The 25,362-nt window shown below is 47.5% G+C and overlaps 3 protein-coding genes across 6 annotated transcripts; 1 reads left to right on the top strand and 2 right to left on the bottom strand.

The window, feature by feature from the left end:
• Nucleotides 1-74: 74 nt before the first annotated feature.
• klc1a (kinesin light chain 1a) lies at nucleotides 75-14,764 on the bottom strand. 2 transcript variants are annotated; one of them, XM_068751668.1, is made up of 16 exons: nucleotides 14,355-14,764; nucleotides 13,047-13,314; nucleotides 12,716-12,946; nucleotides 12,289-12,367; nucleotides 11,802-12,030; nucleotides 11,501-11,588; nucleotides 10,033-10,134; nucleotides 9,752-9,925; nucleotides 9,458-9,557; nucleotides 9,324-9,376; nucleotides 9,105-9,172; nucleotides 8,922-9,030; nucleotides 8,676-8,810; nucleotides 3,015-3,148; nucleotides 1,257-1,323; nucleotides 75-886 (listed from the first exon to the last, which is right to left on the bottom strand). In XM_068751668.1, the coding sequence occupies exons 2-16, from the start codon at nucleotides 13,311-13,313 to the stop codon at nucleotides 821-823; spliced, it is 1,902 nt and encodes a 633-aa protein (XP_068607769.1). In that variant the 5' UTR covers nucleotide 13,314; nucleotides 14,355-14,764; the 3' UTR covers nucleotides 75-820. The 2 variants fall into 2 exon arrangements, with proteins under 2 accessions (XP_068607769.1, XP_068607768.1); XM_068751667.1 differs by having other exon boundaries at nucleotides 8,649-8,810; nucleotides 14,355-14,763.
• Nucleotides 14,765-15,234: 470 nt separating this feature from the next.
• On the bottom strand, nucleotides 15,235-17,918 carry coa8 (cytochrome c oxidase assembly factor 8). Of its 2 annotated transcripts, XM_068751682.1 has the most exons (6): nucleotides 17,773-17,918; nucleotides 17,466-17,664; nucleotides 16,892-17,089; nucleotides 16,486-16,549; nucleotides 16,292-16,382; nucleotides 15,235-15,374 (listed from the first exon to the last, which is right to left on the bottom strand). In XM_068751682.1, exons 2-6 carry the CDS (start codon nucleotides 17,598-17,600, stop codon nucleotides 15,257-15,259), a joined length of 606 nt encoding a protein of 201 aa, XP_068607783.1. In that variant the 5' UTR covers nucleotides 17,601-17,664; nucleotides 17,773-17,918; the 3' UTR covers nucleotides 15,235-15,256. The 2 variants fall into 2 exon arrangements, with proteins under 2 accessions (XP_068607783.1, XP_068607782.1); XM_068751681.1 differs by lacking the exon at nucleotides 17,773-17,918 and having other exon boundaries at nucleotides 17,466-17,723.
• A 364-nt stretch (nucleotides 17,919-18,282) lies between these two features.
• On the top strand, nucleotides 18,283-21,466 carry bag5 (BCL2 associated athanogene 5). 2 transcript variants are annotated; one of them, XM_068751673.1, is made up of 3 exons: nucleotides 18,283-18,305; nucleotides 19,886-20,788; nucleotides 20,926-21,466. In XM_068751673.1, the coding sequence occupies exons 1-3, from the start codon at nucleotides 18,283-18,285 to the stop codon at nucleotides 21,464-21,466; spliced, it is 1,467 nt and encodes a 488-aa protein (XP_068607774.1). The 2 variants fall into 2 exon arrangements, with proteins under 2 accessions (XP_068607774.1, XP_068607772.1); XM_068751671.1 differs by lacking the exon at nucleotides 18,283-18,305 and adding an exon at nucleotides 18,688-18,719.
• Nucleotides 21,467-25,362: the final 3,896 nt, after the last annotated feature.

The raw sequence follows: 25,362 nt of genomic DNA on the forward strand, positions 1-25,362 counted from the left end.
AATCTAAATTGTTTATCCGATCAGTAAATGAACTCCAGTTTGACATAAAACTGTAATGAAATAGAGAGACGTGACACGATGATGTCCATCACAACAGGATGGACGTTTAATCAAAGCAGATCCAGGGTTTATCTTACATCTACGTTAAACACGTCCTTCCATGTCCCTCCAGTTAGTAGCGGGTCTATAAAGTTTATATAATTATTAATGATATGGTCGGGTTGAGTGAAAAGGGAATGCTGGACCTTATCCGAGGTTCATCCTCAACCAGCTTCCATTAGACGTAGCAGCAGGACGAGTTCCGTCCCAAGATGCTCCCTGAAAAACCTGCTTCCGCTGCAGTAACCCTAACCCTATTCAACTCAGACGCTTTAAAGAGGAAACGTCCAGCTAACGTCTGTACGAAGCGCTGCGTCAGTAGCAGATCCAGTCCAGTTCCATCAGTTTGACTGAATTTAAAGAACCTGAACCAACAGAACTTTGAACTGGACCGGACTTTAGAGAGAGAAACGTTTGTAGAATCAAGCTTCCACACAGTAAACGCACGAGAACACGAGATGGACACGCGACGTGACAAACACACAGCATGTCACTGTAGGTCATTGATCCCCCCAGTCCTGGATGTGTACAGATGACCCAACACCAGAGACCCCCCCCATAAGAGGACACTCCTTTCAAAGTGCAATGAAACAGTGAGCCCTGCACATTGAGCGCCGCCGGGCATCCTGCTGACGGATGATGTGAGCTTCCACACAAATGGCGAGGGTCCAACGTGACCTCGTGACCCCCTCAGGCTCCATCCTCCCCACCGAACGGACCTTCAGTGTGCCAGGTCGCTCTGGCTGGCACTCAGGTCGCGACTTTTTCTCAGACGATTATTTCGTTCCTGCAGTAAACATGAGGAAATAAAGATGAGGAGCCGGGAGGTGCCAGACTTTAAAAAAATGATTTGTTCTTCTACTAGTTAATCACAAACTAGTAGCTTAGCATGAGCGCAGCCGCTCATCAATTCTGAAAGCATTTCCACTGAAGCACAACATGAGTTTCAGCATCAGACTAAAGATCGGGCGTGACGTCACGCCGGACGGACACGAGCTTGACCCGACGTTGTGGCCTCTCAACATCTGGCCGCCATTTGGACGGGGAGGACAATTTACAGGTCCTTTAAAGAAGTGTTGCCCTTTGACCCTTCTATAACAGGACGTCCTTATCCGGGACGCTCAGGACAAACTGACCCGTACTCGTGGTCTCCTTACTTGGTAGTGGTCACCAGCCGCCTGGTCCGCCACGTTAAGAACCCCCAGAGAGCTGGCTCGCTTCAAGCTGCCCCCCCACCCCGACCAGCAGCATGCAGGGAGGTGGAGTCAGGTGGGAGGGTTTTAGCCCGATGGAAATGATAAGTATATGTTGGTTAATGGCTCAAAGGTTAGTTTCATTGCTTTTACAACTTGTCTTCATGCCTTTTAGTCAATTTAAGGTTTAATATTCAGAATATAATTCATATCTAATGTGAACAATCTCTCTGGCCGGCGTTTCTCCTCCTCAGATATTTCATTACAAACGTCTGCTTCGTGTTATTAATGATCAGACTCACCAGCAAGATGGATTTTTCACTCCTGTCTGAAACTCATATACCATTGTCACACTTATTACCAGGGGCGCACATAACGGGGGGGCATACCGGGGACGCTCATGGGTGTTTGTGTTTCATTTATTCATTTATCCAGAGGCCCCGTCCACATCAGCTGATCACATGATCCCCTGCCGAGGCATTCAGCCTCTCAACTCTTTTGTAGAGAGGCGGGGCAAAACAACCAACCATGAAAAGATAGTGACCAGCAGTGGGGTCAGGAGACGATTCCCAGAAATCAATTTAGAGACTGAAGTTCTAACAAATATTTAACATAAAGCACGCAAATAAAAAGTGTCGCTTGTCTGGATGAGCCTGTTTGTGTGTGCGTTGGATGCGTCTGCCTCAACCTCCTCTGGGGGTGGGTAGCGGGGCGGGGTTAAGAGTCTCCAGGTCAGCACCAGGTAATCATTTGATAATCGAGGACAGGTTCAATGTGCGCCCCTGATTATTACCCTCTGATCTAATCATGTTACCACACACAGATCTTATGTGACACAAATACCAACGTTGCACTTATTGGAACCAACACCTCTGCAGCGATTTAACCAATATGATGATGACGAGGGTGATGGCAGTGACATCATGCTCCTCTTCATCATCAGGTCGGCGTCACAGAGAAAGGCAGCACAGGAAGGACAAAGCAAACCACACACACACACAAACACGAGGCATGCAGGTCAACTCCAAAGGGCCGGGTTTATTCATGAATAAAACCAACAGCAGGATCAGACATGCAGAAGTTCAATTCACAAAGGAGGAGGAAATGAGACCCGCAGCCTGGCGACACGTCCTCAATAAATATCTTTCGACAGAAAGTGGAGGCTTGTCCAGAGCAGACGAGCTCGTTTCCTTATTTCAGTGTTACCGACGTCACCTTTAGAGCCGAGCATTAAAACATCCGGAAGGAAAGGCAGTTCCATGTTCCTGAACATTATACCAGGAAAAATGAAAATATATATAAATATAAATATTCAGAGAATTTAGTAATTGTGGAATAGAGAGTTATTTTTGGAGTTTTAGCCTCAAATTATTCTGTCCTTATCTTTCTAAGAAGTCGAGACTTTGCCTTGTAACATTTGGCCTTTGAACTCATTTCTTTCCTCGTGCGGCGGCCGCTAAATTCAAGCTCAGGCGTGGAACGCAGAGGTCGTGCAGAGTTAGTGTCAAAACAGGAAGTAAACCGACAGGCGAAGAAAAGGTCAGCCATGTTTGAAGAAGCTCCCTCAGCCGTTTCCCGCGCAAACACAGCGACAGACACGCCTCCAATCCCTTCTTGTGTTTTTGGGTTAGTCGCCCCAGCTGTGGGCGGTTCCCCGGGGGCCTCCGGCGCATACAGCGTCCCCCTGTGGCGGGTCACTCAGGGCTCTGTTGGGATAGTTACCCGGGGTTCTTGGGCTCGCTGTCCCTGGACGAGCCGCCGCCTTTCAGCTTGCGGACCAGTTTCTCGCTGCTGCGGCGGATCGACGCCCGGAGCTTGCTGAAGGAGCCGCTCCTCTTCAGAGCGCCGGAGCCGTCCTGATGGGAGACGTCACAAGCGTTACACTCGTCCACACTCACACCGACAGAGACGGGTCAGAACACGGTCCGGTTGGACTTTTAAATCCATACTGCGTTTGATGTTCATGTTCATGTAAATAAAACAAACTTTATGCGTATACGGATTCATTTATTTAAAAGTGCGTCTTCATAACAGTGAAGAAATAATCTCAATCTGGAAAGTAACTAATTACTAAAATGATCTAGTACAAGAAAAAGTACAAGAAGTACAAAGTGTAAGTTTATCCTGTCAGAATAAAACTCTGAATGTCGAACAGTTCTAACGAAATATTCATTATTGGTCCTTTTCATGACTAATTAAAAAAAACAAATGTTTTATAAACAGTGCCTTATTGGATTTTTCCCCCCAATCCAATTGAATTCACCTTCAGCCCTGATGACCTTCAGTCTTAGTGCTAGCTAAGCGCTAAACCTCTGCCCCCCCACCGACTACACGACAACCCGTTGATTTAAAAAAGGACTGTGCTGTGGGGCTGACGGGCCCGGTCCGGTGCTGAACAGAACCGCCCAGAAAAGAGAGGGAACACACAAAGAGGCGACAGCATGGCTTCAGGTGAGCAAAGAGCTTAGCTTTTATTAGAAGTTAAGAAAGACAAACTTGCAAGACCGCAGACAGGATGAGACACGGGAGATTATTAGCAGGAGACGAGAACAGAGGACAGGACGCTAGTTTCAATCCCGGAGACCCTCAAATGCAACACAGACTGATTAGAGTGAATCCTCTTCCTCTAGTCCTCATCCTCATGACATCTATTTACAGAGATATACAGAGGTGTCACCTGTGTGGGGATCTTAACGCCACCTCGCTGTGCAGGAATCCTGCAGCCTTGATGACATCACTACTAGTTTAGTCTCGCACGGTTGCAAACTGGAACTCTGAGCCACACCCAACGGCGTTCTAAGTCTCCAGTCATGAGTCCAGATGCAGATGTTTGGTTCTGACCCAACCGGGTGATTCTCGCGAAACCAGACTAACAAGGTGGCATGAAATATTTCATGTAATGTTAAAGTTGCGGTAATGATAATTTGTTATGGACTTCATCTAAAAAATCACAAATGTTTCGGTAATGAGAATAATAGGAAATTACATTAAATTAAAACATTTTAAAATGTATCTCTCCAAAGTTATATATAGTTTTTAGCATGAGTAATAAGAGTCTACTGTAACAATGGCCAAAAATAATCATTTTTAACCATATATTTCATGTAATGTTAACGTTGCGGTAATGATAATTTGTTATGGACTTCATCTAAAAAATCACAAATGTTTCGGTAATGAGAATAATAGGAAATTACATTGAATTAAAACATTTTAAAATGTATCTCTCCAGAGTTATATATAGGTTTTAGCATGAGTAATAAGAGTATACTGTTAACCATATATTTCAAGTAATGTTAAAGTTGCGGTAATGATAATTTGTTATTGACTTCATCTAAAAAATCACAAATGTTTCGGTAATGACAATAATAGGAAATTACATTAAATTAAAACATTTTAAAATGTATCTCTCCAGAGTTATATATAGGTTTTAGCATGAGTAATAAGAGTATACTGTTAACCATATATTTCAAGTAATGTTAAAGTTGCGGTAATGATAATTTGTTATTGACTTCATCTGAAAAATCACAAATGTTTCGGTAATGACAATAATAGGAAATTACATTAAATTAAAACATTTTAAAATGTATCTCTCCAGAGTTATATATAGGTTTTAGCATGAGTAATAAGAGTATACTGTAACAATGGACAAAAATAATCATTTTTAACCATATATTTCATGTAATGTTAAAGTTGCGGTAATGATAATTTGTTATGGACTTTATCTAAAAAATCACAAATGTTTCGGTAATGAGAATAATAGGAAATTACATTAAATTAAAACATTTTAAAATGTATCTCTCCAGAGTTATATATAGGTTTTAGCATGAGTAATAAGAGTCTACTGTAACAATGGCCAAAAATAATCATTTTTAACCATATATTTCATGTAATGTTAAAGTTGCGGTAATGATAATTTGTTATGGACCTTATCTAAAAAATCACAAATGTTTCGGTAATGAGAATAATAGGAAATTACATTAAATTAAAACATTTTAAAATGTATCTCTCCAAAGTTATATATAGTTTTTAGCATGAGTAATAAGAGTCTACTGTAACAATGGCCAAAAATAATCATTTTTAACCATATATTTCACGTAATGTTAAAGTTGCGGTCATGATAATTTGTTATGGACTTCATCTAAAAAATCACAAATGTTTCGGTAATGAGAATAATAGTAAATTACATTAAATTAAAACATTTTAAAATGTATCTCTCCAGAGTTATATATAGGTTTTAGCATGAGTAATAAGAGTATACTGTTAACCATATATTTCAAGTAATGTTAAAGTTGCGGTAATGATAATTTGTTATTGACTTCATCTGAAAAATCACAAATGTTTCGGTAATGACAATAATAGGAAATTACATTAAATTAAAACATTTTAAAATGTATCTCTCCAGAGTTATATATAGGTTTTAGCATGAGTAATAAGAGTATACTGTTAACCATATATTTCAAGTAATGTTAAAGTTGCGGTAATGATAATTTGTTATTGACTTCATCTGAAAAATCACAAATGTTTCGGTAATGACAATAATAGGAAATTACATTAAATTAAAACATTTTAAAATGTATCTCTCCAGAGTTATATATAGGTTTTAGCATGACTAATAAGAGTATACTGTAACAATGGACAAAAATAATCATTTTTAACCATATATTTCATGTAATGTTAAAGTTGCGGTAATGATAATTTGTTATGGACTTTATCTAAAAAATCACAAATGTTTCGGTAATGAGAATAATAGGAAATTACATTAAATTAAAACATTTTAAAATGTATCTCTCCAGAGTTATATATAGGTTTTAGCATGACTAATAAGAGTCTACTGTAACAATGGCCAAAAATAATCATTTTTAACCATATATTTCATGTAATGTTAAAGTTGCGGTAATGATAATTTGTTATGGACTTTATCTAAAAAATCACAAATGTTTCGGTAATGAGAATAATAGGAAATTACATTAAATTAAAACATTTTAAAATGTATATCTCCAAAGTTATATATAGTTTTTAGCATGAGTAATAAGAGTCTACTGTAACAATGGCCAAAAATAATCATTTTTAACCATATATTTCACGTAATGTTAAAGTTGCGGTCATGATAATTTGTTATGGACTTCATCTAAAAAATCACAAATGTTTCGGTAATGAGAATAATAGGAAATTACATTAAATTAAAACATTTTAAAATGTATCTCTCCAGAGTTATATATAGGTTTTAGCATGACTAATAAGAGTCTACTGTAACAATGGCCAAAAATAATCATTTTTAACCATATATTTCATGTAATGTTAAAGTTGCGGTAATGATAATTTGTTATGGACTTATGAAAATGTCGATAAACACATAGGCAATATTTTTTTTTAATTCTGAAAATATACCCCATAATCTTATATGTACAAAAAAAATAATATTCAAGGGCATGTTAAAAATCCTTCTGTTCGACACCTTCTAAATCTTGATTTCATGAGAATCACCCAACTGGGAGGAAAGGTGGAGGCTCCCCGTTTGTGGCCGGCTGGGTCAGACTGGAGAGAGTTCAGCTTTAAAGGATCGAGGAAGAGGCGTCGGTGGATGAAGGATGCGTTTAGACAGAGTGATCAATGGAGGACAAACAGGGTCAAGCGTTGCCATAGAAACATCATCGCCCAGCAAAAAACACACATTCAAGTACAGAGTTCAAAAACCAGCAGGAAGCAGAGGGGTGTGGCTTTAGACACACACCCCAAACCCCCAAAGCATCATCACTCTGGGTCGAGTTGGACCGTGGAGAATCCCACCAGAACCCACAGGGGGGGTCAGAGCCGAAGAAAACTGCAAAGCTGAAGGGGTTGAGGCGTCCGTGCAGAAGACAAGTGTATAGAGCCGTTACAAGGCATCTGGAATTACGCCTGGTGGTCAGCGCAGGGAGAGAAGAAGAAGGAGGACAGAGGAGCATTTAGACAGAGAAGAAGAAGAAGACAGTGAGGCGAGACACAGACAAGACGGGACCAAAAGGAACGATGAATGGAGGAAGGACCAGAAGAAACAACTTTTTTAGAACACAAAACACAGGCGGAGGTGCAGCAGCAGACGCACGAGAGCAGCCGGAAGGATGCTGAATGTTTTAAACTAATGTGGTATTTTAACTTTAGTTACCGGTAGTTAGGAACAAATTGCTCATTTGGGCTGATCTACAAGGTAAAAGCGAGAACTTTAAAATGCAGTCCATTCACAAAGAGTATTTAGCCTCATTAGAATACAGACGGATGTGTTAATGGTGCTTAATTCTATAAAGTGAGTTCTGGAAATGAAATTAAAAACAGCACAATCATGATCATAATAAATGTATTCCATATTGGATCTACAGAATACAGTTGGGCGATGATCCGTATTTAAAATCCTTCTTTCCTCTCTGGCTGCTAACATGCTGATCAACACGCTGAGATAGGAAACACCAGCACCGATAATCAATAAAGCCACGCTTCAGGTAGTCGAGGTAGATGCTAACAGGTGGACAACAGGAAGGAGGGGGTCCACACAGCGAGTACAGTACAGAGCCCACGCCGAGTCAGCGGACCACCGACGAGTCACCGCTTCCGATTCGAGTCGGCAGGAAGCTGCGGGTGGGCGGAGCTCAGGTGGGAGAGGAAATTGTCGACTGAGGACAAAGTCAGCGATGATGTCATACTCCTGGGATCAATAAAGATTGATTCCATCTTTCAACCAATTATTTTGAGATGTTTTAAAGTTTGATTCTGCTCTGATTTGGGTCAATACTTCCAGCTCCTAGCTGGCAGGAGTGTGTGTGTGTGTGTGTGTGTGTGCGTGTGTGCGTGTGCACAGATCCATGTATCCCACACTGAGCCCCTCGGAGCCACAGCCAGCGGTGCAGGAGGAGATGCTGATTGGCTGTTGCAGAGTGCGCCAGCTGCTGTTGCTATGGGAACAGGGCAGCAGCCTACAGAGACTACATGATCTGCCACCGCGGGTCGCTCAACGCCGAGGAAACGCCGCAGAGTGAAATGGAGCTGCGTGCCTAGAGGGCGTCAGGTGACAGGAAGCTGCTCACGGCTTGGGTTGGTGGGAGGAGGTTCCAAGTCAGACCGCTCCATGACCGACAGGAGAACCAGCAGAACCCGCCGGAGTCGTTCTAACAGCCAATCAGCATCATCGGCGCAGCAACAGGGTCTCGAGTCACAGCCTCACAGCGCCCTGCTCTGTCTCATGTACTGAGGCTACGTCTCCGTTCTGTTTCTACCGGAGCGGTCCGCTCTGTGGCTTCGGTCCAGAGACAGCGGTCTCGTACGCTACGTGTTTCTGGTGCGAGGACTCTCAGTAGCGTGCTGAGGGCTGTGTACTGTACTTACCCCATTCCACGCCACGCTCATACTCACTTCCTCGCCGCCGTCTGGCCCGCTCTCATACTTCACCGTGTCGGAGGTCAAGCTCTCGCGGCTTCGCTGCTTCTCGCGGGCCTCGGGCTCGCTCAGGACCTCCGCCACGCGCTTCTTGTGCACGTTATCCAAACCCTGGTGGACACAAGCGTGTAGCACAACAATCAAGTTGTGCTACACGCTTGATTGCGGGGGGGGGGCATCAACAATGATAGCCCCCCCCGGGCTATCATCCAGAGAACACACCTGCTTTCTGGAGCGCATGGCGGCTTCTTCCAGAGTATCGGCGGCCTCAAACTTCCCCTGTCGCCTGTAGAGGGCGCCCAGGTTCTTCAGGGTGGTGGTCACCGTGGGGCTGCACAAACAAGCCCATCACTCATTTACAGTACTGATGTTCTGACCCGTCGCCGACAGAGAACACAGACTGACCTGTCCACTTTACAAGCCTTGTACCAGCCTCCGTATTCTCCGAACGGCGAGCCGTCCTTCGGCTTCCCCTGAAGACAAACGTTAGGGTTAGTTTAGGACAAAGCTGCGTCTTCATGGACTTCAAGAAACACAAGTCAAGAAGCGGGACCAGAGGACTGAAGTGGGCCGGTCCTGCTCCAGGACCAACAGACAGCGTCTAATCAGGAAAACCTTCTGCACCTTGCTTTGCTCCTCTCTCTCCTCGGCATGCATCCAGATGGGTTTGTTCTCATCTGCAGACACCAGAAGGAAGACATTACATCATGGGAGGAAACGGGGGGGGGGAGCCTGTCGGTGGGGTTTCAAAGTCGTACCATCGACGGAACCAAACTCCCTCTCGTGAGCGCGGGTGAGGATTTCTTTGTACAGCGTTTCAGCCTGTTTGAACTTCCCCTGCTTCAGGTAACAGGACGCCTGAAGGACACAGAAACAGGACATTAACGGTCAAACCGGACAATCACTGAATGTTCACGGGCCACCAGGGGAACAGGTGACCTTTGACCCCGACAGCTGAGACCTACACAGAGAGGGAGAGGGAGACAAAGACAGACAGAATTGGACCAACAGACTGGTAAACACGGACGCCTCGCCGTGCGCCCGTCTCTCACCAGGTTGTTCTTCGTCTTGGCCACGTTGGGGTCGTCGGGGCCCAGCTTGGTCTGGTAGATCTCCAGCGCTCTCATGTAGTAGTACTCCACCTCGTCATACTTGCCCTGGTTCTGACACAGCAGGGCCAGGTTGTTCAGCTGCTTGGCCACGTCTGGGTGGTCCTTACCCAGGACCTGGGACAGAAGCAGGACAACAGGGGGGCGTTACATCAAACAGGTCAAAGTCGACCCCGGTCTGAAGACGCTGAGGCGTTCTGTTGGGTCGGTGCCCTTCCACCCACCTGCTCTCTGATCTCCAGCGCTCTCTTGCACAGAGGTTCCGCTTCCTTGTACTTTCCTCTCTTCCCATAAAGGACGGCCAAGTTGTTGAGGGTGGCGGCGACCTGCCGGGACACAAACACGACTCGCTTCAAACCTTAAATCTGCATCCGTGTGTGGAGGCTGCGTGTCCAGCGCAGCATGGCGCCATAGGGGGGGGGGGGGGGGGGGGGGGGGGGAGACAGGAAATGATTCTGGTGGGCTGTAATTTGACACCAAGCAGGACGGATGATTTTCCAAAAAGTGTGCTCATTATAAGAGGCACGGGGGGGGGGGTCGCCACCGATCGGATTCAGACAAGCTGTGGAAGGAGGAGGAGCAAAGAACAGAGGCGAGGGGGATGGAAGAGAAACAGAACAGAGGAAATGGCGTGACAGAAGGAAAGTCCCATTACTGATCAGTATTTATCTCTAAACAACAACGCTGACGCTCTAAAACGGTTTCTACCTCCATCGGATACAAACTCTTTGTTCAGCTCACAGAACCTGCAGAGGTCCACAAATAGATTGGTTCCGTTCCTTTGATATTAAGATGAATCAGAAAACACAGCGGAAGTAAAGCGCTTCAGGTTCCCCCTTCCAGGCGGATCCAATCCAACGCTGCAGAGTAATGAGGGGAGCCCAAACACGGCAGGGGGGGCTCCGGTTAATTCCACACGATCCCGACAGGAAGAGCGCAGCCCGGCCAGGATTCTGGCTCGGTACTGGTGAATACGCAACCGGACATGGGCGTCCAATCAGTTTAGGACCGATAGGGAGGAAAGGAGAGAGAAATGAAACAGGACGCTGAGACAATGAGACAATGAGACAACTCTGATTGTCCAATGAGAAGAATCACTTCTTGCAGAAAAAGAAGGATCGGGCCTGGTGGAAGGAGGAGAGAACGGAGGCGAGGGGGGGGGGGGGGGGGGGGGGCTAACCTCATCTTCAGAGTGATGGAGGTCCAGCTCGTGGAGACACAGGCCTGCTGGGGGGCGGGGTAACGGTTAGTGGACAGTTAGTGGACCTGCAGCGGGTTTGTACCGGTAATCACACTGGCAGCAAGCGGCGAGAGGGTCCGAGTGGGCCGTGATCGTCCCTCCCTCCAAACTGGAATGAAAACGCTGTTGTGCTTTGTGCTACCGGCAAAGGTAATGTTGGTTTGATTAACTTTATTGATCCCTGAAGGGGAATCAGTGCGACAAGGCAAGACAATGAAAGGTAGCATTGCTAGCTACTTAGCTTAGCATGACTGAATTCTTAGTGACACTGGGGAGGGGAGGGGGGGGGGGGCAGATTCTGTCACCTTCAAGTACTAGCTGTTTCTAGACTTCATGCTAAGCTGTGCTAGCTAGCTAACTGAAGTAGTTTCCTATTAATGTCACACCGATAGAGCACGAGGAGAACAGACGAGCTGGCCAGGGGGGGGGGGGGGGGGGCAGGACGCACTCACCGCCGGATGGTCCCGACCCAGAGTCTTCTCCCTGATGGCCAGAGCGTCGTTCAGCAGGTTGGCCGCCTCCTTGTATTTGTTCTGATCCCTGACAGACAGACGGACACGGAGTCAGACATGGAGCAGAAACAGGCCGGTCCAAAAAATCATTCCTCCTGGGGAACATTCCCAAGGAGCCGCTCCGCCCGCCCAATGGTCCTCGTCCGGCGCCTGCCTGCCCCGCTTTTGTGTTTTAATGCTTCGCCAAGGCTAAAACATTCCTTTCACTGATGTCACAGGTCACGGACACGGACACGCCCACCTGTAAACCAGGGCGAGGATGTTGAGCATGGTGGCCACGTCTGGGTGGTCGTGTCCAGAGGTCTTCTCCAGGTCCTCCAGGGCCTGCTTGCAGAGCGGCACGGCCACCTCGTACCTGCCCTGGGAGGCGTACTGGATCACCAGGTTGTGGAGGGTCCTCAGACGGGCCGGGATCTCGTAGCCCCCCTGCTGGGCGGCGGCGGCGGCGGCGCTGCCGTGGCTCGGCTGGACTGGAGGAAGGAGGGAGGACAGAGGGGACCAAAACGCATCAGGAGACGCATATTTTATCCAGCCAACAATTTTAAAATCACAAATATATTTCCAGCTGGTGATCGTTGGACCTCTCGTGTAAGAAGCGCATGCTGCTGTGATCGGTGAAGACGTCACCAGTAACCGCCGTCCTATTACTACGTCTACGTCCCAAAGACAGGCTCCAGATTGAGAACGAAGAGGAGGAGGAGGAGGAGGAGGAAGGCGGGAACACTCACTGCCTGGGGCTTGGTCGTCCTGGTCATCTGGGAAGAGATCGTCTAGAGTCTCCTTACTGGAGTCAGAGTCCTTCTCCTCCTGAGAGGGGAGCGAGACGGGAGGAGGGACAGGAGGAGGGACAGGAGGACACGGTTATGCTCTTTACCTCCCGCATCAGTCCGGCTGGCGTCAAACGTTCACGCTGATAACGCAGATGTGATCAATGGGAGTCTCTGATGGCAGGTAAGAGCCCAGACCTCTCTGATCCACTCAACACGTGCAGGAGGTACTGATCCGGGACCGGACGCGGGTCACATGTTGGGCTCAGACCCATCTGTGCAATGTTAAACCGGATCACTGCTTGCTTCAGGCTGATCAATAAGCTCTCCTCCGATTCCTGCTGGCGCCGTCGGTAACCCCCCCCCTGCTGGCGCTGCGAGGACTCACCGACGGGGACAGGTCCTGGTCGTACTTCTTCAGCTGGTTCATGAACTCCAGGTGCTTCTTCTCCTCCTCCAGCTGGGCCACGCTCTGCTCGCTCTTCTGCAGCTTGTGCTGCGTGCCGGCCAGCTCGTCCCGCAGCCACTGGTTCTCCTGGCAGAGCCGGCGCACCTGGGCCCGCAGCTTCTGCTTCTCCGACTCCACCGAGCTCAGGTGGCTGGACAGCGCCATCATCACCTGGAAGAAAAGGGCCCAGATTGTGAAGACAGGAAAATCTGCCTCGGGGGGGACAGAGACACAGAAACTCGGCGCGTCTGTCATTCATACGCCTTCCTACCTGGGCCTCGCTCAGACCGAGCTCCAGCATCTCCAGAGACTTGCGGATCATGAGGGACTTCTCCTCCACCAGGACGCCCTCCTGGTCCAGCTTCAGGCACCGGAGCGTTCCCAGCAGACCCTCCAGGATGGAATGATGCTCCTCTTTTAAGGCGTCCAGCCCCTGGATCACCTGCTTGGTCCGGGAGATGATCTCGTCCTGGGAGAGCTTCTCCCCTGGATTCTCCGCCTCCTTCTCACACACCATGGTGGACATGTCCTCACGCATCCTGCAGATTTAACAGGGGGGGGGAATTAGATCCAATAACCACTGTCCATTCAGTGCCATGCCTGTTAACCCCCGACAGAAAAACAAAGGATTGATCAGATTAATGTCTCCAAGTCTGGAGGGACAGACCGACATTTAATTCAATCAGTCGGCCAATCAACAACAAGAGATTGCAGGACATAAATATTAAAAAACTCCTCAAGTACTCCAGATGTAGATAGCATCATCACAAATTAAAGTAAACTTAAAAAAAGGCTCTGTACCCCTCCCCTGCAGCATGACAACATCACGTCCCACCTGCAGTAGGAACTCCATATAAGGTCAATGCGCAGAACCAATAATATGCTATTCCCAGGGGACGGGAGGGACCTGCCTTCGTGTGAATTAAACATGTTAAACAAGACTGTCCACAGCCTCAGATATTCATGAGACACCCTCCAGGATCCCAGCTGGGAGCCCCACACTGGGGTCCACTGTCCCCGTGGAGCCGTCACCTCAACACAGGCAGCTTTCACGGCTGTTAACCCCGCTTAGAATATCAACGAATGGACGTCCAGCTTCAACGTGGAGCGTTCCACGACGAAACGAGTCTACGAACGTTTCCCGGTTTGCCGTGTCTGTCCCTCCACGGTGTCCCCGCGCACACGGATCAACTAGCAGAACCAGTTAGCCAGTCGTTTCCTGTCAGACAGCGCGCAGGGCTAACTGAGCTAGCGCTGACAGCTAAAGGTTGTACCGCGCACCGGGCGGAGCAGCGCTGCTAATCTCTGTATGTCCACCACGCAAAGACAACACAGGCTTTCTATTCTGTTTTATTCTATTCTATTCTAAAGCCCTTCCCGTCGACTGATTCCTGCCGTCAACGTAAACACTCGGAAAGGGGGACACGGCTTCAAAGTAGAACTGCCGTGAACCGCTTAAGATCAATAATTAAAGTGACTCTTGTTTCACAAAGTGTCACCAGCACGGGCGTTCAGAAAAATGTCCCGAATCGCGAAATGGCTAATGACCGCTTCAGGAAATACACGGAGCCATCCTTACCGTTCACTGGGACACCCGACGCCGACGCAGCCCTGAATCTTTCCCGTTTCGCTTTTAAGTCGCGTCCGGTTTGACCGACAAGGAGAGCCGCTACCGGGTAAAACACACAAGCTGATATTATCTGATTCTCCAGTGTCCGGGATGTTTCACCGAGTGACGCGGGACGCCGCTAACGATGACCCGCTAGCCGCCTGGCTGCCACTGACTTTAGCCTGAGCCTGCTGTCGTTCGGTTCCATGACGGGAAACGGCGCCGGAGAATCGACCTGATAGCGGCTTAAAGATCACTCGTCACCCCGCAGAGATGACAGCCCAGCTGGCCGGATGACTGACGCGGTGCGCTGCGTGAAAATGGCGTTCCGCGGGACCTCCCCGCTGTCTGTCAGCGATGACGTCATCCCCGGCCGAATGTACAACAAAAAAATTATTTTAATGCCATGTCACAACACTGAAGATTTGTTTTATGTCTATATTTATAATCATGTATCGTTCACAAAAAATGACTGATTTAAGGCTACTAATATTTATTGATTAGCTACAAGCCATTAATGAAACGACTTTCCTTTATAAACACTTGAATTTGTAGACTTGGATGAGCTGATTTGTTGTTCCGCATGTAACAAATCTTAATGCGCACAATAGCCATTAGATAAATCAAGCGTCATCGTTCATGTAAAGGGGTGGAGCAGAGGTGGCAGTCATGCATTCAAAACTTCCCTTTGGTAAAGATAAATCATGCATACTCAAATACATACGCTGTGTAATACACAGAGTAATACCGGTAACAGAAATCCCAGTTCCTCCACCAACAGCTGCTAGAATCCAGTTCAGGTACCAGAGCCGTTTCCAGATACATCTAATATCCAGAACAAAGGGAGGTGTGTTGCTATTTTATTTCCCCCATCAGGTGGTCGGAGTGTGCTTTTTCCTGCTGCGTCCGTCAGAAACCGTCTTCCAGATGTTACCGAGGGCGACTCTGGCCATGAGCAAGGTGATGCTGAAGTTACGTCGGTACCATTCTCTGGATAAGAGGAGAAAAAGAGGCTTAGAGGAAGCGTGTGATCTGTAACCTTCACGTTTACAGCAGACAGCCTTGACTGGCAAATAAATAACCTTTCTCAACCTAAAATCTTTTCTTTTGTACAAAGGTTCTCCCACCTTCTGTCTTTAGTTCATTGATTACTTCCATTTTACTTTGTGGCATCATTACTGATTATTATCTATATTGGCCATTTACATTTACATGCGTGTGTGTGTGAATATGTCTTTACATATGTGTGTACAGTATATATATGTATTTATGTTTATGTATATGTGTGCGCATGTATTTGGCATTGTTTTATCATTTTATTCTTGGTTGTTTACGTGGTCGAAATAAATAAATAAACATTGCAGCAGCTGCTAATATTCAATCATTAGTTGTTCATCTTCACACATTTTAATGGAAACAGATGATTTTATTACAGATTACTTTAAGAAAATCAATAAAAGTTCATAAGAAACAGAACAAAGGTTGCTGCTTTCTAGCTTGTGACTGCAGTGGAACATTTTTTTAAATCACTTGAGGGTAAATAAACTGATAAATGACAATCAGCGGAGAGCAATGAAAGATTTTTTGTAGTAGCTGATGTGTACACAATAAATAAAGAAATAGTGCCTGGGGAAAAGTAGAAAATGCTAATATTTCTTTGTTTTTACTCAAACCTGAGGGAATAACAGGAATCAATGCAAAGTCACATTTCAAATTCTACTCCACTCGGTGCCTTGTGTGGGCGGAGACTTCACCAACATATCAAGTCATCCACTTTGTAATGCTAATGCCTCAGAGGAAGCTCTCCAAAGCCCACGCTGGAGGTAGGGTAGCTTCCATCCCCGTGGAGGGACATGAACCCACCCACACGGCGGCGCCATGGGAGACGGCAAGGAAAAACAACTCACTTGTTATAATCTGCATGCCGCGTTCTGTTTTTGTCCAGGAAGCTTTTGTAGAAGACGGCCATCTGTTCGCTGTTCAGGGACCGCCGTCGACCTGGAGGAGACGCACCTCATCAACACAATCAGACGCATTTCCTCTTGAAACAACATGAAATATCTTTGCTCCATTCACTGCGACGTACGAAAGCGAGGCTCACCTTGCTCATCACGCCGAGTCAGGCCTTCGGCCTCCAGTTGTGAAACGATGAAAGCATCTTTTTCCTGCAGAGAGCAGAAATGTTAGTTTTGGTTTCCTGCATGGATTATAATATTCCTGATGCCGCATTCATCAAACAACAGGGGGTTTAAAAAGCTAAACCTGAGCTCCTTCTCCTCCTCTCTGCTCTCCTCCTCCCCCGACCTGAACCAGAACTCAGTGTGCCATCTTTAAAATGTCTCCAATTTTAAGACAGAACCCAACAAGTTATTCCATGAATTTTAAATGCATCCATTTGTGTGAAAGCAAACACACACACACTCACCAGCGGTACTGTGTGCGAGAGAAGCATCAGACAGCAAAGCGCCCATTTTACAGGCTCTAAAAATGGAACCGAAGATGCCCACCTCGCTGAAGTCGATGTTCTGCTTAGTCCAGAAGTTGTGGTTCCAGTCCTCCGTCTGCTGCCTCAGGTGTCTCAGCCGTTTCTCCAGCGCCGTCTCGTTCTCGGGGACGCGGTAAACCACCGGCCTCAGGTTGGACAGTGGGTTGGGGGGACCGATCCAGTCGTGCGTGGAGCTGGGTGCTGGTCTGGAGGCAGAGCGCTACAAGAAAACTTCAGCTGTTATTGTGTCATTTGTTTATATTTTATATTTATATATTTGTTTTAATCCTATGGATGTGTTGTTGAATTAATTCATGTTCCCCTTTTTTAGTACATTGTCCTCTTGCACTGTAAAGATGTAGAACTATTTTAAATATAGAAATGTTTTATTAAGTCCCTTTTATCATTAATATTAAATTATGCTTTGAATTACCTACAAATGTAGGTGATGACGTATCAGAATGGAGGATATTGTTGTAACTTGAACAACCAGGCAAGCAAACGTCAACAACATGACGTCATGGCTACCCAATATTCAGGCGTGTGATGTGTTCGACTTGCCATGTTCAGCATTTATTGTGATTTACTGTCCAAACCTTTGGAGTGTGACCCCCCTGGGTTGCCAGTTTGGAGATGCACTGCCAACAGTTCACTGCTGGGAAGCGTCGTAGGCCCGTCCGGTCAAACACCCGTCCGGTCAAACAGCCCGCCGCTGCCGCTTTAGACGCCATCTTCTTCTACCAACCGGAACTGTTGTTCAGAGACTAGCTGGTCACCTCTGCCGTACAAATGCTCCTGCAGAAACACCCGACTTCATGTCGGCGTCCTTCTGTGTGCGCAACCAGCCATTTGAACACGTGATTTCCATATGCCATATGGAACCGGTGTGCTCCAAACCCTTACCGTGTTGAAGCAGGGGGGCGGGGTTTGTCGCCCACCGTTTAGTACAGCAGCATAGCGGTATTAAGGTATACAGAAATAAAAATTATAATTAAATACCCCAGCAGGCAACAAGGGCCTGGGTATTACACCCAGGTAAAATGACCGCGTTCCTTTTAGTTCCCCTGACGTTGTTGTCACGGCACAGCAGAATGTAAAATGGAGCGCACCCAATGTTGGTCGATTAAAACTTTCACGGTGTGAAAGCCAGTGCCGCAGTTTCTCAGTTGACAGAAGGTGTTGTTGTTTATTCTTCTATTTGTTTCATGCTAACCACGTGTACATTAACGCATGTTATTCTCTGAGTCAGGAAAATCTCAATATAATTGTTTTTAATTCTCTTTTTAAATGAGCGACTATAAACTCCGTGTTAGTTAAGACGCCGGAGCCGCTAACTAACTACTAGAAGGCAGCTAGGTGGGCTAATGTTTAGCCTTAATCAGCGGAGGTGCGCACTTTCCCGCAACAATTCAGATGGCTGTGCGCTGGTTATGCAGGTAAGGGTGAACATATTAAAGTGACCACGCGGCGTTAACGTAAGACCGGGAAGCCTGTTTTATTCATGGCCAAGGTGTGGCAGAGTCAGGTGACCACGGCACCTAGCTTCATCCGCACAATAGCATTCACAGCGCGCTGCTGCAGAAAACGCTTTCCGGTTCGGGTTCAGTCACACATCTGTTCGCAAAGGAAGTTGTTTTCTATCGAGACTCCAGAGGAAGCCTGTCATACACGCCGTGGGAGGGGCAACCCCCGTCCCGACCGCATTCAGTCTGCCGTTCGGAGCCGAGGCTGACCGGAGCGCCGCCGTCCCCGCTGACTGCAGGATTATCCTTCCGGTTCCCGCTGAGCTCCGGCCGATGGAAAGAGAGATCTCTAAATATGTGCGCGAATGTGTTCGGAGTTTTGAAGAGGTGAGCTTTAGCGATGCGTGGCGATGCGGGGTGTCGTGTGCGTGCGTGCGTGCGTGCGTGCGTGTGTGTGTGTGTGAGTGTGTGAGATCTGGTCGTGCGTTGTTTGCTGCTTCTGGCGGAGGTGCAGATCCCTCCCGGAGCCACGGAGAGCTGTCCACGGCGACATAATGCGCAAACCCGCGGTGCACCGTTTGCAGAGGGGGGGCCTCGGTGCATCCTGCCTCCTGCGTCCGGCTCAGATCGCCTCCCTGCCGGACGACTCATGGGATGTTCTCCGGGTCTCGACCGTCGGACCTCCATCAGCTCAGAGCCTTTGTTGGACCTCGAGTCTGAGCCTTGTTTCTGCTCTGAGGTTGTCAAGGGATTTAAAAAGGCACCAACTCGTTGTTGTGGTCCGATTCTCAAAGAGCGGGGCCGAAACGGGCCAACGTGGTGCCTGCAGCTCTGGAGTTCTGACCCGGTCAGCGCTGAGGCCCAACCCAAGCCTAATTGAAAACCAGTGGGGCAGTTCAGGGTGAGAGCGTCCTCCACAGGTTCATCTCTGTGTGGGGAGGGAGCCGCGCCGCCCAGAGTCGGTGCCGGTCCATTGGGAGGAGTATTACTGCTGGGATTGGTGCTGATTGGGGATCTAGATGTTGTTAGCGCCTGAGGGAACGTGCGTCTCGTATTTTAGGGTTAGTTTTGTGTGTTGGTTCCCTCCTCTGTATTTAAGCCGTGATGGTTCTGTAGGGATTCGACACCCGTCACGTCAATGTAGGTTAAACCCAATTCTTTTATTCCTTCTTGACACACGACTGCCATATTTAACACGTTATCTTACAGGGAGCTAAACACATGCAGAAATGTTCAGCACGGCGTGGCGTGATGTTCCAGAGATTATTTTAATCTTTGACGACTGAAGCCTGGCGGCTGCATGTCTGACACGCTACAGCTAACGGAGTGGACTTCTGGACGCTGTCCTCGGCTGGCTGCTTTGATGTCGGTTTAAGGGTTTGTCCAGGCCTTAGCTGGAGGTCCGGTTCTATCGGCGTTAGCTCTCAGAGTCCAGACAGAACCTTTGAGAGGAATCGGCCCATGCTGGCCACCCAGCTAACGATGTTAGCTCCGCTGAGAGTTACTTCCTGCTCGTTGTTCTGACTCTCCTTTATGCCCGCCGTCCATTGCAGCCTGTTTGGGAAGCCCTTTGATGGGGGGAAGAGGATGGACCACGGTGGCCCCCATCATCATCAGCAGCAGCAGCAGCATCCGATGGAGCAGCAGCAGCCGCTCTACCCACAGCACCCTGCCATGACGCGGCTGTACGACGTCCAGAGGGAGGTGGCGTCTCTGGGGCCTCAGGTGTGCACATTCAGCGGCCTGCAGAACGACCGCGACTACAAGCGCCTGGAGCGCGACCTGACCCGGCTGCTGCTGGAGGTGGACCAGGTGGACACGGAGGGCAAACTGGAGCTGCAGGGAGCCCGGAAGAGAGCGGCGCAGGAGGTGGAGGGCCTCCTGCGCTACCTGGAGGAGAATGCCACTCATCCGTCCCGCCTGGCCATCGAGGAGCTGAGCAACGAGGCGCAGCGGCTGGTTGACGAACGCGTGGTGGCGCCTCAGCGCGCCGGCGGCGTCAACGAAATAAACGACGACCTGGTGGACGATCTCCAGAAGCTCGTGCTCCGGCTCACACAAGTCAAGACCGAGGGGAGGATCCCGCTCCGCAAAGCCCGCTACCGGGCGCTGACACGCCTCTGCGCCGTGCAGGACGTCATCGAGGGGCGTACGCAGCAGCAGACCCTCTCCCTGCCGCTGCCGGGGGACACCCACCAGGCCGTGCACTGCATCAACCAGGTGATGGTCAAGGTGAGCGTTGCGCGCAGTCAGCTGGTCGCCCTGCTGATGGGTCTGAGTGGGCGGGACAGCTGCGCCCACCTGTCGCGAATCCTGACGGAAATGCAGGTCGAGCTGGACGCCCTGGACGTTTCCGGGAACGCGGCGATCAGGAATTATCGGAAACAGGTGGTGGAGGAGATAAACGGGCTGTTAAAGCATCTGGACCTGGAGGGGGAGGGAGATGACACGCGCAGGTAAGCCACGCCTAGCCCCTCCTCTCCATTGTCAGCCAATCTTAATGCTGCAGCAGGCTAGCCGGTAAAGGCTGCATTAGCCGCTAGCCTGCTGCTAGCATAACTCTTGAATATGCCGTGACTTTTTGTGTCTTCAGGTACGACTTGGCCCAGAACAACTCCATCCGGGAGATCGAGGCGGTGCGAGCGCACGTGTCCCACCTGCGAGAGGGCGTCCTGCGGCACTGCGTGATGGGGGACCTGAGCTTCAGGCCCAAAGCCGAGCTGCAGAGTCTCCTCACTCACCTGGACCAGGTGGACACGGCCAGGAACCCCTGCATCAGAGAGGCCCGCCGCCGCGCCGTGGTGGAGGTCCAGGCCATCATCACCTTCCTGGACCTCCGCGAGGCCCTGGTCTGCCGCCAGCCAGGACCCAATGAGCACCCGTCCCACCGGGCCGTGTGGTTGGTTCTGGGGAGCCTGTCAGACCTCCAGGCCCAGGTGTTGGGCTTCGACGGCAAGAGGGCCGACAAGAGCTACATGATGCTGGAGGAGCTGCTGACCAAGCAGCTGCTGGTGCTGGACGCCGTGGACCCGCAGGGAGACGAGACCAATAAGATGGCGCGGAAGCAGGCGGTGAAGTTCGCTCAGAACATTCTCAACTACCTGGACATGAAGACGGACCAATGGGAGTATTGATTATGAATCGTAGGTCGCTGGATGGGCTGTCCTGCAGGAGCGGATCCGGTTTCCAGAACACCTGGTTATAAATATTCACTAAAACCCCAGAATGCACTGCAGCAGCTGGTTCTTTTGTTTCGTTGTGGACGACCCAGTGACAAAACCCAGAACTCCTGTCACCCAGTGTGTGTGTGTGTGTGTGTGGTTGATGAAACACGATGCCTGACATGTTGGGTCTCTATTTCACAGCACCAAAGTTGGCTTGATTTGGGAGGGATTGGACCCGAGCTGGGTTTTTGGGTTTTCCAGAGGAAGCTAGCGTCGGGGAGACGGGATCATCGGCGGTCCTGAACTCCACAGCGTCATCTCACGGAGAACAATCTGAATATCTTGTTGTTAAGTTTATCAAAAGAACAAAGCATATGACACAATGCTAAGCTAACCCCTGTTAGCTGCTACCGATCCACCAGATGGGACACAAGCTGTTTGTTTAGGTGGAGTTCTGAAATGACGGCGCACCGGAGGAGCTGGCACCCAAACGCACTTTTTGTGTCGGTCTGTATTTGTTGCGTGAATGGCAGCAACGTGTTCTGTGGCTGATGGTTTGCATTCCTTTATTTTCTAACGTTCTCTGAAGCCGTCTTTAAACGCGCCGACCTCGACGGGCTTCTACTACCCGAGAGACGATTGTACAAAAAGCACACGGAGGCCGGAGACGAGAATCTGTGTGAATGTCGGTTGTGCTTGAATTTGTATTCCCACTGCAGTAAAATAAAGACGGCGTGTCACCATCAGTGCGTCTCCCTGTTCTTCTGATGGCCAGCTCAAAAGAATAATTCTTAGCCTACCGTGAACAGCAAAATGCTAAATCAGAGCATGCAAGATATGTTTTCAGTCGTGTCCTGCCTGACTGAAAGTCTATCCTGATTTTCATTTTGCATCGGCGTCAGGTGGGAAAGTCGATCCGGCCTTTTGAGGGACTTAAATTCAGCGTGTTCTGAAAAGAAGCCAGGGTGGGACGTCTCTCAGCTGCGGGGGGGCAGCCCATCCTCAAACACCCCCCCCCCCCTCCCCAAACTTTCCCTGTTACCAATGGCAACAAGGAAACACGCAGACATCTTCCTCTGTGGAGTTATCACGTTCTCCCGTCCAATACGCAGTAAGGTTATTATTATTATTGATTGTTTTTCGTTTAGCTGATGTTGTGTTGTTTTACCTTAGCGCTAAAGCGCTTTCTGATGCTTTTAAGATAGTTTGTGTTGCCGTGTTTTAGCTGACGCAGAAGGCACACCTCGCCTCCAAGCCATTTATACATAAGCTACATAAAAATTAAAATGTGTCGTAAAGAACGATATGATAAAATAATTGTGCATTAAAATCAGACAGGCAAATAAACCGGGCGCCTAGCTAGATAATTAGCTGACACAATTCACGCGTTCTTCTAAAATGATAACAAGTTTGTTGTTTTACTCCCATTTTTATATCATTCCTATATACATTACATGAACAAAATAGTTGCCATTACTAAAACCGCCACTGTAGTTTTGATAAGCAACAGAAACAGGAGTAAAAAAAAAAAACAAGTAGTAGCTTGACCGACCAGCAGGGCGAAGGGAAAAAGCAAAAAACATAGGCGCAGCCTGATGACATCACTACAAGGCGACACCCCTCCTTAAAGGTACATTCCGTAATTCGACTGTTGCGTGTTCTCACGCAGTAAAAGCAACTCGTAGCATAGAAATACAAAATAAATGACATTTTCAGAGTCTTTAAAAAAAGACAGAATAAAAAACCAAATAATAAATAAGTGGAAACTTGATATGTAGAAAATAAGAGCTCCCCCCCCTTTTTTTCTCCAGCTACGTTGTACATATTACGTTCTTTTTTAATTTATTACTATTTTGCATCTATGGAGTAATTTATTTTTATTGGTATTGTTAAATGTCGATGATTTATGTACAAAGGACTTTCAACGAAAACAAGACCGCAAGGGCTTTTTTGAAATGCTCCTCTTAGACAGGATGTTTGACTGTACTTGTACTGTAATACATGCTTGTACTCTAACATTCTATCTAATAAATATATTCATCATCAAGCTATTTAATGAAAAAATGACTTGATGACACACAGAAGTGGGGTTTGCAAATGTCTCAGAAATGTTTGATTTAAATTTAGAGTTGGTCCAGATAAATGGGTTTATTCAAGACTTTTTCCACTTTAGCTGAAGCCTGGTGCAGCCATTCTGAAGGGAAACACATCTTGATAGCAATGGGTTTAGAGTTGGATTTAAACCAAAAGTCTTAAAGACTATATTATATAGTTATATATATATATATTAAGACTATATATATTATATATTCCTCTGACAATTGTAAAGATACACATTTGGCCAAAATGATGAAAGTATTATTTGGCTAGTGAACAAATTTGCAACAAAAGAAATCTTACTATAAGAAAGTTTAATTTACCAAGTGTCCTTTAGGAAAACTTCCATTTCTGGTTGCTTATGACATTTGATAATTTCTCTGCAGTAAGACAAAGTGATGTTTAATATTTGTATTACATTTAACACTCATGCATAAACAATAAACACCATCTATGAGATTCAGTTGGGCCTGGTCTTGCAGAGAAATTCAAAGGAGTGAGGAGCAGCGAGGGGGGGAGTGCTGGAGGGGATGTCCTGCTCAGGACAGAAGTGAAGGATTCTCATCTCTCAGCATCAGTGATCCGGTTCATCATCACGGCTGCAGGGGGGAAGACATGGCCTCCCAGAGACACTTGGACATTGCTAACGTGATGCAGAGGCTGCAAGGTGAGTGTGATTCTTCTGTCGGATGTTTTTTTTTAGAGATCTCTCTCCCTGCGCTGCTGCTGCACAGTCATCTTGTGCTGATTCAATGCCTGGGCTGCTTGCCCATCGTTCACACTTGCATGCCTGAACACACTCCTACACACACACTGACTCACTTCATGCAGTGTGTTTATCTAAACACACATTTTATTTATTATGATACTGAGTAGGTTGTAAGAGATAAAAATTATAATAATAACTTCTTTCCTGATCTGGGGTAATAAAATGTAACGTGCACATGTTCTCTGCATCACTAGACACAATGCATTATTGTGATATCTTGTGACCGAACCAGTAAACGCTCAATAAAGGGCTTCAAAGCGTAGATTATTTTGCATGTCAGAAGCTTGTTAGAGGACCAGGGTTGATTTGATTCAAGTCTAAAACTCCAGAACTCGTCTCTGGTTTGTCTTCACTCAGGTTTTATTTAGAGTTTAATGAAACAAATTGTAATCTTATTTCAGTCCTGGTAAATAACAGTGATCAGCTGATTTGCTGACAGCTTTCTCTTTCCTGCTATGAGGGATTTTGTAAAAGAAAGCTCCAGTGGTGGAACACACCCCTTGTTGGGCCGGTTACATCACCGTGAACCCGGTCAGCTGTAAAAGATGCTGTCAGCAGCAGATGCCGGACCACCCCTCACCCCTCACCCCTCACCCCTCACCCCTCACAAACACACACCGTGTGTAATTCAGCAGATCAAACCCAGTGTTTACGTTCAGTCAAGGCTGAAATGACTCACTGACTAAAAAGTGTTGATTTTAAATAAGACAGAAATCTCTCCAGTTTGTCTTTCTATTCGCACAGAGCGGTTTAAAAAAACGACTCCTGTCTTATTTTCGTTTCCCCGGCTCCCGTTTTTGTTCTCGTTTTGGATCCTCAGGCCTTCGTCAGTAACGTTTTGGTGATGATCAAACTTTTCAGTAACAGCTGCTGAATGCTTTCTCGCTCTGCTGAAGTGGACTAAATGGACCAGCAACAGAGTGACTGCCGCTTTTACGGCGTCCCAGGTGACTGCCGCGGGCCGATGAAGCCAAACACCTTCGGCACAGAATCACCAAAC

Source organism: Brachionichthys hirsutus, chromosome 18 (assembly GCF_040956055.1).
Source record: "Brachionichthys hirsutus isolate HB-005 chromosome 18, CSIRO-AGI_Bhir_v1, whole genome shotgun sequence".
NCBI lineage: Eukaryota > Metazoa > Chordata > Actinopteri > Lophiiformes > Brachionichthyidae > Brachionichthys > Brachionichthys hirsutus.